The sequence below is a fragment of the Pangasianodon hypophthalmus genome, chromosome 9 (genome assembly GCF_027358585.1).
Source record: "Pangasianodon hypophthalmus isolate fPanHyp1 chromosome 9, fPanHyp1.pri, whole genome shotgun sequence".
In the NCBI taxonomy this organism is placed as follows: Eukaryota; Metazoa; Chordata; class Actinopteri; order Siluriformes; family Pangasiidae; genus Pangasianodon; species Pangasianodon hypophthalmus.
Genome location: NC_069718.1, coordinates 4,123,490 through 4,139,851, shown reverse-complemented (window position 1 = coordinate 4,139,851; position 16,362 = coordinate 4,123,490). Strand labels below are relative to the sequence as shown.

Below are 16,362 nucleotides of genomic sequence, written 5' to 3'. Positions count from 1 at the left end.
TCTACACTTCAGTCACATCTTGACTGCTTCATTTGAAATCCACTGTGGTGGTGTACAGAGGCAAAATTACCAAAACTGTGTCACTGTCCCAATATTTATGGACCTGACTGTATATATATTTATAATTTATAAATTTATATCCTGAATTTATATATTTCTGTAAAGCTGCTTTGTGACAATGGCCATTGTTAAAAGCGCTATACAAATAAAATTGAATGGAATTGAATATTTTTAATCCCACCGCACCCCCAACCCCTTGTTAGGGTTTACATACAGCGATTTTTCCTAACACTAGTTGCCATAGTAACATTTTTCAGTTGCACAACTAGCGTTCCACTTTTGACAACAATCCAGTTTTCTTGCCGCTAAAATGAAACATTCTGGAGGGAGAGCGTTTGTATATAAAATTCACCGGTGTATATATGCTCATATCATATGAGATGAAGGAGAAGCAGCGTGTGCTATTTGCTACTGCGGCCATCTATCTGCAGCGAAAGCGCAAACGCCAGTTAGCTTAGCTTAGCTTATGGCCTTAGCACGTTTAAAACCACAGATCATGTGCGCTTTACTGATGTGAAGACAGTAGAGCGCACGTGATCCATGGCTTTAAATGCACTAAGGCCATAAGAAAAGAAGTTTAACTTTATGCAAATTTGGAGTGACTTGGTGCAGGGACTGCTACTGGTAGTCGTTGTACCAAGTCGTTCCAAATTTGCATAAAGTTAAACTTTTCTCAGTTTTTGTCACGTCGCTGGACACGCCCACATTTAGTCGCCAACGGTCGCTGTGTCTCCTTTCGCCGGAAGTCACCAGCTCTCACTGAAAGGGAATGGTCTCTCCGGTGGCTGTTATTACGGCTGGATTCTAAAATTGTGCCATTTTAGACACAAAGTGCACTAGATAGGGCATACAGGCCTGTTATATTATACCCTAGATAGGGTGCATATCCAAGCCATTCGGGATTCAACCTAATATTAGTAGTAGGGTTTTTTTTTTGTATATATATACATATATATATATATATATATATACTTTTTAAAGTGCTTTCATACATGTTATGTTTAGGCTTATACCTGTGTGTGTGTGTGTGTGTGTGTGTGTGTGTGTGTGTGTTTAACGTTAAACTAGTACCAAACATTATATCTGTAGTGAGTTTAAAATAAAATACTTAGCAAGGCATTTTTACTGTTTAGAGCCTGTTGGAATTCATTACATTTCTTTATCCTACTTTATTAGGATAATATTACTTTACAGATAGATAGATAGCAGTGAATATATGGGGGAAAATAAATATATATATATATATATATATATATATATATATATATGTGTATATATATATATATATATATATATATATATATATATATATATATTATATTTATTACCTGCAGCTATCACACCATGGTGAATTTTTACATACAAAACAATTTTACTCTTCTTTTAAATAAAAAAAAAAAAAACAAGCTTGAGTTTAAGTATAAAGACTTAAATAAAATTATTATTATTATTATTATTATTATTATTATTTAAATATATATACATATTCATTTGATTATTTATTTCTTTTATTTATTTAATATGATATTGATAAAATAACATAAACACACACAGAACTAAGAGCATTTTTTTAATAAATTAAAATACACACCGTTTGCTCTCTGACTGATTGTACCTGCTGTGACTGAGGGTGAATCCCAAACGGAGATCTAGTGCACTAGGCAGGCTGTAGAGCTCGGCTAGTTCGTGCCCTGTGTAGTGCGCGTGTGGAGGGAGCGTGTGGAGGGAGCGTGTGGTGAGGAGGGATGGAGCCATGAGGCTTGTGAGGGAAGTTAACGGAGCTGCCTGAGACGCCCAGCATCGGGGCGGGTCACGCTATAAAAACTAGCGGATCTGGGCAAGTGCACTTAGTCTGGACTGCATTTCCATCTTATTAAACTCAAACACACGCACACACACACACACACACACATCCACCGCTGCAGATATGAGCAAAATCCTGGTAGGCATCTTCACCGTGGCGCTGTGTTTCACACTGGGTAAGTGGAGCAGAAATATTTATATATTTATAAATACACACTTTATATTTTATTCTAGAAACAGCTTCCTGTTCCTCCATATTTTATATTTATTACCTGCAGCTATCACACCGTGGTGAATTTTTACATACAAAACTATTTTACTCTTCTTTTAAAAAAAAAAAAAAAACAAGCTTGAGTATAATAAACTTATTATTATTATTATTATTATTATTATTATTTAAAGGATAAAAGTTATGAGGCATTTTCCCCTTTCTTTGGTTTGTTTGTTTGTTTTTTTGAGCTTGTTTTAATTGTCTGCATTTATTTTAAGAATATGAATATAAATAAATCATTTATTATTATTATTATTATTATTATTATTATTATTGTGTAATTTTAAAGGTTAAAGGTTATGAGGCATTTTCCCCTTTTTTTTTTTTTTTTTCAAGCTTGTTTTAATTTTTTTTTTTTTTGGTATTTATCTTAAGAATATGAAAATAAATATATAATTGATAATTTATATTATTATTATTGTTATTATTATTAAAACTTTTAATGATTATGAGGCAATACCCTTTTTTCTTTTTTTTTAGCTTGATATTTATAGATTTTATTATCTTTAGGAAAGTATTCCATGGCATTATTATTATTATTATTATTATTATTATTATTATTATTATTCTTATTCTTTTACCTGGGTTACTTCTTCTGTTATACTTCAGTGGTGTTACTTTTGTTAAATCTCTGAATGTGACAGAAAGAGGATAAATATTTTCCTTAGAAATGAATATAAAGGTCAAGCATTCTCGCATGTTTTGTTGTGTTGTGCTGAGGCTTGCTGTGTAAAGGAGTAGGTGAGCTAGACTACACCCTGCACGGAGTGGTATTAAGTAGCCTACATGAAAGCCCTTGTCCCGTTAGTCACTGTGGGTGTGTTGGATTTGTGGCTTGTATAATAGCAGAGGATAGCTCAGCTCTGAGTGCAGTTAAATCCAGCCTCTCCCTCTACTGTGTGTGTGAATATCACATCGCCTCCTAATTTCATCTTGAGTGTCGGTCCTGTTAGACCTGTTTTCTTTTAACGGATCTCAGCTCCCAGAGAAAAATAACACCGTTTATCCAAGACATGTTTACGCCAAAGCTGAGATCATGAAGGTGGCCACAGAGAACCTCTAACACAGTTTACACCAAATATGATGTCCATGAGACCAAACCAGTTAAATATGAGATGCTTTAGACCAGATCTAAGCTTCGTTAGACAACATACTAAATCAAGCGCATATGAGAATGACTTGACCATTATAAGACCAATAGACCAAATGTAAAAGTCATATTTTGACCTAATATGAGACATGTTATACAAAATACGAAGCCCATATGAGCGCATCTAGAAACCATTCTATCAAATATCGCAGCAGATCGAAGATATAAGATTAATTTGCCAAAACAGACAAATATGAGACCAAATACACCACATATAAAACCACCACATATATAAAATACACTAAATATTAGACAGTGTGCCAAATAATGGATCAAATAAGACTAATTACACCAGATATGAGACCAAATCTAAGAGTGAACCAAATATAAGATTGATTTGACAAAACAGACCAAATATGAGACCAAATACACAAATTATAAGACCATGTGAGACAGACTGAACCAAATATGAGATGAGTGTTTGCTTGTGAGAAGTGCACTCTATTATTATTATTATTATTATTGTTATTATTATTATGAAACAACGGAGCCAAAAACGGAGCTCAACTGCCCCAAATCTCAAGTTGCTCTGTCAAACACTTAAGAATGACAGGCATGAGGCTGAGGCGCACCCAAATCCTTGCAAATTACAGCTTCTGCATGACTGAACTTGCTCCGGTTGTCCCACTCACACAAACGGCTGCTCTGCAGCCTCACGAGCACTCCCTCTTATTTCATGTGTTTATCTCACTGTGCCTTCCCTTCTAGTGCAGCATGAAGTGATTATAAAATAGCTTACTTGGTTTTACAAAAATGTCTCATTGTTAGAAATATAATGCACTACAGAGGGCACAGAGTCCGTATTTAACCTCAGTATGTGTGTAGGGAGTGTGTAGTGAAATGTTTGGGATGAGGGTCTCCTGGTGGTGAGATGGTGTAAGAACAACTTCAGAAAATTGACAGAAATAAAAAGAAATCTGTGTAGTCAAAATGTTTTTCACTTTATATTACACTCTAATGAGCTTTCTGCTGATGTAGGCCTTTAGACACAAAATTTATTATTATTATTAGTAGTAGTATTTACAGTGAGCTCCACAGGCATCTTTACGGCACCCTGGTGAGAAAGATGAAGTTACACTGCACGCCCAGCAGAGGGCAGCATTGCTGTATATGCAAACAGCTAGCTCAAGGGTGTGTATGTGTGTGTGTGTGTGTGTGGGCGAGCATTTGTGTACTCATCAGAGGATTTCTATAATACTCTGATGTTAACTGTAACACCGGCTGACGTGTCATTCTTGTAAAGCTCCATTCGTTGCCACATTTGGGTCCTAATGCAATAGTTTAATCACTACGGCTCCAGTAGTCTGGGAATAGCATGACTAACATGCAATTTGGTGTCTAGCCTTCATTCTTTAGCAATAATAGCTGAACTATTAGCACAACCTGCTACTACACTTCTCATTAAATATAGCTATGCAATAGCAGACGTTTCTCACCAAGGCGATGCCCCCTCCACTGTCTGTCTTCCTGTGTTGCTCAACCCCTACACTCTCCTCACTGGTCTTCCTTAAACATCAAATCCTCTTGTAATCCTAAAATTACCTTTCCTCTCCTTTTCTACTTGTCTACTTGTAAATCTGCTAGGGTGTTTGACTGGTGAAGTGAACAAAGTAAAGTTCCAGGTGGTTACATTTCTGGACAAGAGAAGCTGTAGGATCTCTTTTGTATACAAAGAGAAAGAGGCCGTCCAGGGCCCTAATGAGTGACTGTACAATAAAATGGCCGTCCAGGGCCCTAATGAGTGACTGTACAATAAAATGGCCGTCCAGGGCCCTAATGAGTGACTGTACAATAAAATGGCCGACCAGGGCCCTAATGAGTGACTGTACAATAAAATGGCCGTCCAGGGCCCTAATGAGTGACTGTACAATAAAATGGCCGTCCAGGGCCCTAATGAGTGACTGTATAATAAAATGGCCGACCAGAGCCCTAATGAGTGACTGTACAATAAAATGGCCGTCCAGGCCCTAATGAGTGACTGTACAATAAAATGGCCGACCAGAGCCCTAATGAGTGACTGTACAATAAAATGGCCGTCCAGGCCCTAATGAGTGACTGTACAATAAAATGGCCGTCCAGGCCCTAATGAGTGACTGTATAATAAAATGGCCGACCAGAGCCCTAATGAGTGACTGTACAATAAAATGGCCGTCCAGGCCCTAATGAGTGACTGTATAATAAAATGGCCGACCAGGGCCCTAATGAGTGACTGTACAATAAAATGGCCGACCAGGGCCCTAATGAGTGACTGTACAATAAAATGGCCGTCCAGGCCCTAATGAGTGACTGTACAATAAAATGGCCGTCCAGGGCCCTAATGAGTGACTGTACAATAAAATGGCCGTCCAGGGCCCTAATGAGTGACTGTACAATAAAATGGCCGTCCAGGGCCCTAATGAGTGACTGTACAATAAAATGGCCGACCAGGGCCCTAATGAGTGACTGTACAATAAAATGGCCGTCCAGGCCCTAATGAGTGACTGTACAATAAAATGGCCGTCCAGGGCCCTAATGAGTGACTGTACAATAAAATGGCCGACCAGGGCCCTAATGAGTGACTGTACAATAAAATGGCCGACCAGGGCCCTAATGAGTGACTGTACAATAAAATGGCCGTCCAGGCCCTAATGAGTGACTGTACAATAAAATGGCCGTCCAGGGCCCTAATGAGTGACTGTACAATAAAATGGCCGTCCAGGGCCCTAATGAGTGACTGTACAATAAAATGGCCGTCCAGGGCCCTAATGAGTGACTGTATAATCGTCCTTTTGCTCCTTTCCAGTGTATTCAATAGAACAGGAGTCAATGGAAATACACACACTCACACACACACACACACACACACACACACGCGTGGGTGCTTTCCCATTTCCCTTAGAAGGATTCTGTAGGCTTGTGGTCTGGACAGAGTCCGTTTGATTCATTTTAGCCCTGACAGAAATGGGATACATGTTACAGGAGTCAAGAAATGAAAAATGTACTAATGTATGTCAGTGTGTCACACTCTCAGCTTTCAGCAAATCTCTCGACTCTTCTCCTCTCTGACAACTGTGAACTTTACACTGCTAGGAATGCCAATTCTTTAGCGAAGTCATTTCCCCAGGTGTGTCTTTAAAAAGCAGGTTGGCTCAAGTTCCAGTGTGTGTGTGTGTGTGTGTGTGTGTGTGTGTGTGTGTGTGTGTGTGAGCACGCACCAAGATTAAGTATCAGATTTCTAATCTAAAGATGGAAAAAAACACAGGTGTGTGATTTGAGAGAATGACTCCTTTAAATGAATCAAGTGAATTACATGAACTAACTGAATAGGTGTGTTGAACAAGAAAGAAAGAAAGAAAGACCTGAATCACTAAAGTGACTCCTGACGTCTTTCAGTGTAGTTTTGTTAGTTTTTGTACAAATAGTTTAATTCTTCTTGAATGACTCTTTTAAATGAATCGTCTGAAATGATTCATAGGCACAAATATGAGTCGATCAAAAGTTTTGATGAAGTTGCTCAGGTGAGTGAGTAATTTGAGTAAATTAAAAGGAGGTTTTAAATGAGTTGATTCCTTCTAAACAAAAGTTAAAGAATGAGGTTTCTGCATGTTGTCTATGTGGTGTTCATTTAACATCTGGCATAGAACAAATTGTGGTAAATAAAACAATTCAAAACTCCAGAATTCGATTCACCTAAACAGGTATTTCAAATGACTCAAATCATTAAATTGAAATAATGATGACAAATCTGTTTGTTCTTTTAAATGAGTCAGGTGAATCAATTTAGGAGTGTGAGTGAATCAAAAATTTTAACAAGTGATCAAAATTCGTGCACAAATCAGCTCTTTTTAATAAAGCAAATGAACTGAAAGGAACTCAGGGCAGTGAATCAAACCATAGTTTAGTTAACTTATCTTTCTGAATCAAATAAATCAAATCTCAGAGTTTTATTTAAATGTGAAGTTTGAAAGAATTGAGTCAAAGACAAAGTGACTCAAGTCCAGAGAATTACAGTTTCAGCTGTTTGTGATGATTTTAGATTTTAATCAAAGATTTCCTTTTTGATAAATTATACGTTTCATAATATGTGATTAAATCTACGTCACATGATCGAGTCAGCGACATTAAAAAAAGCCTGTACTGTACTGTAGGCTGGGATTTTTTTTGGGTCATGTTTGTCCACATGCTTCTGTGCATCACTTCATGAGACTGAATGATGTGCTGATGTAATTGTGTGCCGTGAAAACACAACAGTAATCCCTACAGTGTTTGACCACAAACACACTCCTCATTGCTTAGGCAGTTCAGCCTCGTGACTCCATGCCCTGCTGAGTCACACCAGCACAGGGAGTTTCCCACAATGCAATTAGGTTATGTTACTATTCTAGAAATGCTATTTCTATCGCAAGGGGTAATCACTTCCAATCATGAATAGCCATTAAAAACCGCTACAGTTTGGTATTTCAAATATTCAGAGTATTTATGGGGCTTTGGACATATGATCAAGGCTACAATGCTGCATCATAAGACTGAAATTATCACGCTATAAACATGTCTTGGAAAGCGCATATCACATGCTAATCATTGCTAAGTGCTGTCTGATTAGCATGTTTTATTTTGTGCGTTTTTTCAGGTATCATGACTGACCTTTCATGCTGACTAGCATGACTATAATGTTATGTCGTGATAACATGTTTCTGAAAAATTAGCATGTGATAGCATGCTCTTCTAATTCCTTGAAAGATACATTAAAACATTTTAAAAGATACAATTAACCTTAACGGAAATTAACGTTTCTTATCTTTTACATTCACAAAGCTTATTAATGCTGAAAGATTCTTGGCTAAAAGACATCTGTCATCTGCTCTTGCTGATTTATTGTCTATGAGTCAGCCTCATCTTGTTCTCCAACAGGTGTGTCTCTAAAGCAAAGTGGAACAGGTTCCACTGTGTGTGTGTGTGTGTGTTTGTGTGTGTGTGTGTGTGTGTGTTTGGTGGGTAAATACCACGAGTGTGTGAGTGTATGAAAAGCCAAAGTTCTGCCACGTCTCTTATTTATGTTTATCGTCAATCACATTGACGGGTCAAATATTCAAATGAATCAGTGATGTTTAAGAGATAATTTGTACCGTACAAATCATTCTTCTGAACGACTCGTTTAATGGAATCGACTCAAATGAATCAATTCATAATTAACAGATGAAACAGAGGATTTTTTTTCATTCATTTACTGATCAAAACGAGCGTATTCTTGATAAACCATAAACTGTCTCCTGTGTCCTTGAGGTGATTCGATTCTAACTTCTAATACACACACAGCTCTGAGTGATGAATCACATGAACTCACAAAGTGAGTTGATTCAGTAACTCTAGCTTTTCTTCTAGCTTTTTCTTTGAAAGAAATGAATCACTGAAGTTTAAGACACAATGAGAGACTCTTAAACGAATCACTTCATTTTAAACGACTGTTTTAAGTGAATCAGTGAATCGGTTTGGAAGCACAAATGCTCAGAGTTGCTCAGAGTCAAACATGAAGAGTATTTATTTGCTTAATTTGGTTGATTAAATGAACAGAATCATTTAGGTGAATTGTAATTCCTGCTACTGGTATGAGACAGTGGTGGGACATTCTTGTATATATTTTTATTTACTTTTATTTTGTTTTTTGGGTTTTTTTTTCGAGTCGAGTGAACCGACAAATGAATCAAACATGGCTTGCGGTGGTGAATCAAATGAGAATTGGTCAAGTGACTCAAACCAGTTCGTTAAAAGAAACAAATCACTAAAATAAAGTCATTAATAAAAATAAAGTAATTAATTTGAGATAGTGATGATAAATGAGACAGTTGTGTTTGAATGAGTAAGTGAGTCAGGCGAATCGAATCACAGCCCCAAATGCAAATGAATCTCAAAATTTTGCAATCAAGTGAATCAAATGTTCTGTGTTCACTTCTCCTAAATGGGTTGTTTGAGAGAGACAAGGCATTAGAGGGAGTCAGATGAATCAATTAGAAGATACAGATTCAAGCGAATGAAATGTTTTTAATAAAGTTACACAAGGTGGTGAATCTAATGTTCAGAGCCCATTCACTTGAATGATGGTTTAAACGAAATGAATCACTGAGTCACTGTGTAATGATTTGTCAATTGTGAACGACTCTTTAAAGATAGTCGGGTGAATTGATTCACAAGGACGAGTGAACTGAAAGAAATTAGCGAACCAGTGCGTCAGAGTGAAAAGAGCAAATTCAATATTATGCGAATGTTTATGGAGGAAATACATTTGATTTTCTTTCTTATTTTAAACACTGCCATAATACCACTTGAACAAGTAAGCTTGTATTCAGAGTCTACACAGTTAAAACAGCACACTCGACTAGACGTACAGGTTTCTAGAAACTTCATCTGGAATGTGAGAAGAAGCCTACACCCTGCATGTTTGGCATCATCTAACAACTGTGTTTCTACATTAAAATGGAATTTAAAGCCAAAGCTAGTCATTTACTACAGCTAGCAATACATACGCGGAAATAATGGAGGAAACAGCAGGTAGAAGCGCTACTGAAAACTGTAGCTGCTCTGTTTCAGAGGAAATTAGCTTAAAGTTCCCACAAAACATGTCATTTTAAACTAGTGTTTTTTTCTTCTTAAACACAACACCCATGCCCTGTCACAAATAGCTAGCTGGTTAGCTAACTGCTATGACACTAGCTCAATATACTAGCTCACATTTGTCTAGGTTTGACACAAAATATTAGGATTCTGAAGCTGTGATGTGCAACTCTTAAATAATTTTTTTTTTTTAAACAAGTCTGTCAAGTGATTTGGATGAATCAGTTTGGAAACGCAAAAGCAAATTAATCTCTGGTTTTCGCAGAACTGACTCAAGATAGGGAATCAAATATACATGATTTAGTCAAACGTACAAAATAAATGAATCCCACTAATAATGAGATTCTCAAACAATTTGGTTCTTTTTAAAAGAGTCCTTTAAATGAGTCAAATGAGTCGGTTTGGAGGTGCAAAAAGGCAAATGAATCTGAAGTTGTAGCAAAGTTACTCAGAGTGGTGAATCAGATTGCATGATTCAGTTTATGCAAACGATTCAAATAAATGAAATCACTCTAGTAATGAGACTCTCAAACGAATCAGTTCTTTTTAAACAAGCCCTTTAAGTGAGTCAGCTGAATCAATTTAGAAGCACAAAGGAAAATGTATCTGAAGTTTATGCAAAGTTACTCAGGATGGTGAATCAAGTGGGAATAAAATAAATGAATCACTCTAGTAATGACAGATCCTTAAAGATTCAGTTCTTTTTGAATAACTGCTTTAAGTGAGTCGGGTGAATCAAGTTGAGAGCACAAATTCAAACAAATCTAAAGTGTTAGTAAAGTGAATCAGATTCACAAATGTCCAAAATAAATGAATCACGCTATTAATGAGAGATTCTCAAACAAGTGTTTTTAACGGTGAATCAGTTCAGAAGGACAAATGCAATGAATGGATCGTTTGCTTAGAGAGGTGTTAAGCACACACACACACACATACACACATACACACACGCACAAAAAAACCCTGCAGCTGTAATGAATGTAATCTGTTATCTAACATGCGGAGCGTTAACAGGAGCAGAGTTTCAGGGTGGACGGGTTTGTGTCAGGTCATGGAAATTCACTAGGCAGCATGACACGAAACTGCAAACAGAACCGGTGGCTACTGAAATTCCCGACATGTTGTTAGAGGGAGCGGTGAAGTTTGAATAGAGTGTAATCAGCATTGCATAACAACTTGGATGAATTCATTAAAGTCATACAGGTTAGGGGCAAAGTTAGTGTTGTTTCCTTTGTATAATTGGTGGCCCATTTGATTCTGAATGTCGATTTCATGATAAATTATGTCACAGCACACTTTTCTGAGATACCATGTTCTGTTTTCTTTTGGGGTTTTTTTTGTTTGTTTTTTGTTTTTAGAAATGCCTTTGTGATAGTTTTGTCACCCATATTTTTAAACTAAAAAAAAAAAAATCCATAAAATCACTCTTTACCCAAAATGCATAGTGTATTTCCTGCAGCACACACACACACACACACACACACACACACATATATATATATATATATATATATATATATATATATATATATATATATATATATATATATATATATATATATATATTTCTTGAAAAAATAAATCTAAAATGGCACAACAAAAATAATTTAGAGATGTAAACAATTCATGAATCACTCTCATTCTTTTTAAATGACTCCTTTAAATGATTCGGGTGAAATGCAACAGACACTATAGTTTTTAATCTGAAGCCACAAGAGCCAACAACAAAAAAAAATGTAAAAATATATTGAACAGTTATTAAAGAAAACTCTTTTCCTGAAAAACAGGCAATCCTTGACTGATCCGATTCATTTCGAACAACTCTTTTAAGTGAGTCGAGTGAATCAGTTTGGAAGCACCATTAGATACATTGTGAAGACTGAACACATAATTACACAGTTAGACAGTTATCTTCTACTCTTCTGATCCACACGCTGAAGCAGTGAATGAACCTTGTTGCACTTGTTCTCATCACAAGATACCATCTCTAGGCTGACATCTCTCTCTCTCTCTCTCTCTCTCTCTCTCTCTCCCTCAGGCTACACCCTGCAGTGCTATAAATGTGAAATAGGATTCTGGGATCTGTGTTTCACCAGCAAAACGACATGTGCAGCCAACCAGCAATGTTTCATTGGAAGGGGGAAGACAGGTAACAGCACCTCCAGTCTTCTGGATCACTTCTCTCTCTATCTCTCTCTCTCTCACACACACACACACACACACACACACACTCTCTCTCTCTCTCTCTCTCTCTCTCTTCAAACTTCAAGTCCATTTTCATCATCGCCAAACCAGGCTGCATGATTACTCGTGTTTTATCATTATCACAATGTTTCCATGATAAAGAGCTGCAAAAACAAGATCACTATCCCAAAAAAATGAATAAAGAAATTATTAATAGAAATAATAGTGCTGTTCAGGTGCTTTATCCACACTGGAGACTAAACACACAGCTAGCATTGGCTGAAAAGGCATAAAAAAAAAGATCAGTGTTCTTAGACTACACAGTCCACTTTATTAGGAACACCTGTACACCTGCACATTCATGCAGTTATCTAATCAGCCAATCACGTGGCAGCAGCACAATGCATAAAATCCTGCAGATACAGATCAAGAGCTTCAGTGAATGTTCACATCAAACATCAGAATGAAGAAACAGTGTGATCTCTGTGACTTTGACTGTGGCACGGTTGTTGGTGCCAGATGGGCTGGTTTGAGTATTTCAGAACCTGCTGATCTCCTGGGATTTTCACACACAACAGTCTGTAGAGTTTACACAGAATGGTGCGAAAAACAAAAAACATGTTGTGAGTGGAGAGTCTGCAGGCTGAACCACGTTGGTGATGAGAGAGATCAGAGGAGAATGATCAGACTGGTCTGAGCTGACGGGAAGTCTATAGTAACTCATATAATCACTCTTTACAACCGTGGTGAGCAGAAAAGCATCACAGAGCGCACAACACATCAAACCTGGAGGTGGATGAAGCTCAGCAGCAGATCACATCAGGTTCCTCTCCTGCCAGCCAAGAACAGGAATCTGTAGGATCTGTAGGAATCTTCAACTGTAGGGTGTACAAGCTGTTATACAGTAGAGAAGAGAAAGTCGCTTTGGCCTGAAGATTTGTTGGCAGAGCATAAATAAAAAATATTCCTGTATAACAGTATCAGTAACAACAACAACAGCAGTAAAAATAAAAAAAAAAAAGCTGTAATAACTGTTAAAAGAACATCTGTAATAACAACAACAGCTTGATTAACAACATTAATAACAGCTGTAACAACAGTGATAGCAAAACTAGTAATGAGGATAATGTAAAAACAACATAAAAATAATGTAATAAAATAAAATTGACAAAAGCAGTAATAACAATAGCATCTCTAATAATGACATTAATAAAAGCAGCAAGAACAGTAACATCTGTAATAACCACATTAATAAAAATCAATAATAATAATAACATCTGTAATAACCACATTAATAAAAATCAATAATAACAATAACATCTGTAATAACCACATTAATAAAAATCAATAATAACAGTAACATCTGTAATAACCACATTAATAAAAATCAATAATAACAGTAACATCTGTAATAACCACATTAATAAAAATCAATAATAACAGTAACATCTGTAATAACCACATTAATAAAAATCAGTAATAACAGTAACATCTGTAATAACCACATTAATAAAAATCAATAATAACAGTAACATCTGTAATAACCACATTAATAAAAATCAATAATGACAGTAACATCTGTAATAACAACATTAATAAAAATCAATAATAACAGTAACATCTGTAATAACAACATTAATAAAAATCAATAATAACAGTAACATCTGTAATAACCACATTAACAAAAGCAGCAAGAACAGCAACAGCTGTAACTGCAACATAAGCTAAACATTAATAACATCTGGAATAACACCGTTAACAGAAGCCATATAATGTTTGTGATTTAGATTTTTTTATTTAAAATAAAAAAAATTATTATTGATTTTTAAATAGTTTTTAAATAATGATAATTATTTTCTCTCTCTCTCTGTCTCTCTCTCTCTCTATCAGCGGGTGTGATTAAGGTGCGCATGAGCGGATGTCTGGACATAGCCGAATGCAATAAGACGACAGATGTTTCTTTTCCCTCTGGCTCCAACACCAGCATCTACCAAATGACCAAAACCTGCTGCGACACCGACCTGTGCAACACCGCCGCACCGCTCGCTAACACACACACACTCACCTTCGCCATCGCCTCACTCGCCTCACTGCTCCTCACCAAGGTGCTGGTGTGAGGGGGTGTCTCTCACACACACACACACACACACACAGATAAATAAACCCTGTGCTTATCCACACACACAATCAGTCACGTTTGTGAATTTCTGTACATATTAATTCACACACACACACACACACAGATAAATAAACCCAGTGCTTATCCACACACACAATCAGTCACATTTGTGAATTCCTGTACATATTAATTCTCTCTCTCACACACACACACACACACACACACACACACAGGATGTCGCGTTTCCTTTTCGATCAGTTGTGATATTTAATCCTGTTTCGGGGTTTTTTTTCCTCTGTTTTATTTTAATTCCAGCTACAAAATGTAAAACTTTCATGCGATCACATCATTGTGTTGCTTGTTCACTTTATGTCTTGAGGAGATGAATCATAGCCTTCCATTATTTTTCTCTTGGTTTACCTCTTTTTACTTTTTTTGTAAAGAAATATATCGATAAGGTGTCACTATTGACACACTGAATCTTTATTATCTCTCATTAAGGGTACAAGATGTTGAGTAAGATGAGAATGTCTGTTATTGTCAATCATTTACCTTTTTTTCCCTTATTTTTTTTCAATTTAATATACCTTTTGTGTTTTGTCCTTTTTTAATTTTGATTCCCAGAAGAATTAATGAGCAATTTTGCAAAAGGTACAAAAGATATTTTTCTAAAGAAAATGCATCCATGCGCCAAAATTCAGCTATGAACTATTTTTTAAATTTTTTTTTAATATTGATGTTTTTTTATTCTGATCAATTGTTATCATAAATTTACTCATTTTTCAATATGCTAGATGTTCAAACTTGCCAAAAATGCCAAAAACCCAGTTGTTTTAAATTCATTTAAATTACCTTCTCATATATTTGCCACTTGTTCCACTTGATTTGAAATGCCAAACCTGTGTGAGTGTTTACACACTCATCCTTACACAAATTCTTTGTATCCTAAAAAAAAGGGATTTTTTTTTTTTTGGTGAACTGGAAACACATTAAGGTATAAAATGTAAGAAGTAAAATCTGTCTGGAAATGTGTATTGGGGCTAAAAAAGAGTGAAGTGCTTGAGATGATGTTGGCTGTGTGCTTTCTGATCAGGTGCTGGATGCAGTTGATGTTCTCCAGCTGTCATGAGGATGATTACAAATAAATCAAAATTGGTCAAAAAGTCTTTGTCACGTCACATGAAACTCATTCATACCAGAATGATCATCCAGTGATGGGTTAAAATATAAGAATATTGTTTTCCTGTCTCAAATACAACCAACAAAGACGAACTCGAGTCCAACGGCATGAACGAGGATTCCTCCATCACCAAATCCAGTCCTACTAGTTACAGTGGAAATAAAAAGTTTACACACCCCTGTTAAAGTGGCAGATTTTGTTGTGGAAAAAATGAAACCAAATAAATCATGTCAGAACTTTTTCCAAACTCAGTGTGAAATTACAACGTATAAAAATTGAAGTGAAAAACAATCAGAAACATTTTAGGAAAAAATAGGAAAAATTAAAAAAGTTACAATAATGTGGTTGCATAAGTGTGCACACCCTTTTATAACAGGGGGTGTGGCTGTGTTCAGAATGAACCAATCACATTCAATCTCATGTTCAAAAGTAATTATCATACAGCTGTCTTCAATGAAATTATTCTTATTGATTCTTGATTAGCCCCAAATAAAGATCAGCTGTTTCTGTAGGATTTTCTTCACATCTTCTTGGTTTCATCTGACTGCTGAAGCCAAAGAGCTTACAAAGCCTGTACAGGATCTCAGAGTAGAAAGATATCGCTCAGGAGAGGGGTATAAAAGAATTTCCAAAACAGTAGATGTACCATTGAACACCATGAAGGCCATCATCAACAAGTGGAGAAAATGGAGCACCACAGTGACATCACCAAGAACAGGACGTCCCTCCAAAATTTATAAAAAGACAAGGCAAAAGCTTACCAGGGAGGCTGCCAAGAGACCTACAGCAACATTAAAGGAGCTTCAATATCTGAAAAGTACTGACTACTCTCTGCATGTGACAGCAATCTCTCATATTCTTCACATGTCTGGGCTGTGGGGTAGGCGGCTAGACGGAAGTCCTTTCTCACAAGAAACATCCAAGATCAACTAAATCACCTCAAACCATGTGGCAAAATGTGTTATGGTCTGATGAGACCAATTCCAAAAGTTATAATAATTCCATAA

At 36.4% G+C, this 16,362-nt stretch overlaps 1 protein-coding gene across 1 annotated transcript; it reads left to right on the top strand.

Moving 5' to 3' along the window:
• Window positions 1–1,882: 1,882 nt before the first annotated feature.
• spaca4l (sperm acrosome associated 4 like) lies at window positions 1,883–15,338 on the top strand. Its single transcript, XM_034307539.2, has 3 exons — window positions 1,883–2,039; window positions 11,911–12,021; window positions 13,947–15,338. Exons 1-3 carry the CDS (start codon window positions 1,988–1,990, stop codon window positions 14,171–14,173), a joined length of 390 nt encoding a protein of 129 aa, XP_034163430.1. The 5' UTR covers window positions 1,883–1,987; the 3' UTR covers window positions 14,174–15,338.
• Window positions 15,339–16,362: the final 1,024 nt, after the last annotated feature.

Coding starts and splice junctions, on each gene's coding strand:
- spaca4l (XM_034307539.2), top strand. CDS start 1,988: ATGAGCAAAATCCTGGTAGGCATCTTCACCGTGGCGCTGTGTTTCACA. Junction 2,040..11,910: donor GGCGCTGTGTTTCACACTGG/GTAAGTGGAGCA, acceptor TCTCTCCCTCAG/GCTACACCCTGCAGTGCTAT. Junction 12,022..13,946: donor CATTGGAAGGGGGAAGACAG/GTAACAGCACCT, acceptor TCTCTCTATCAG/CGGGTGTGATTAAGGTGCGC.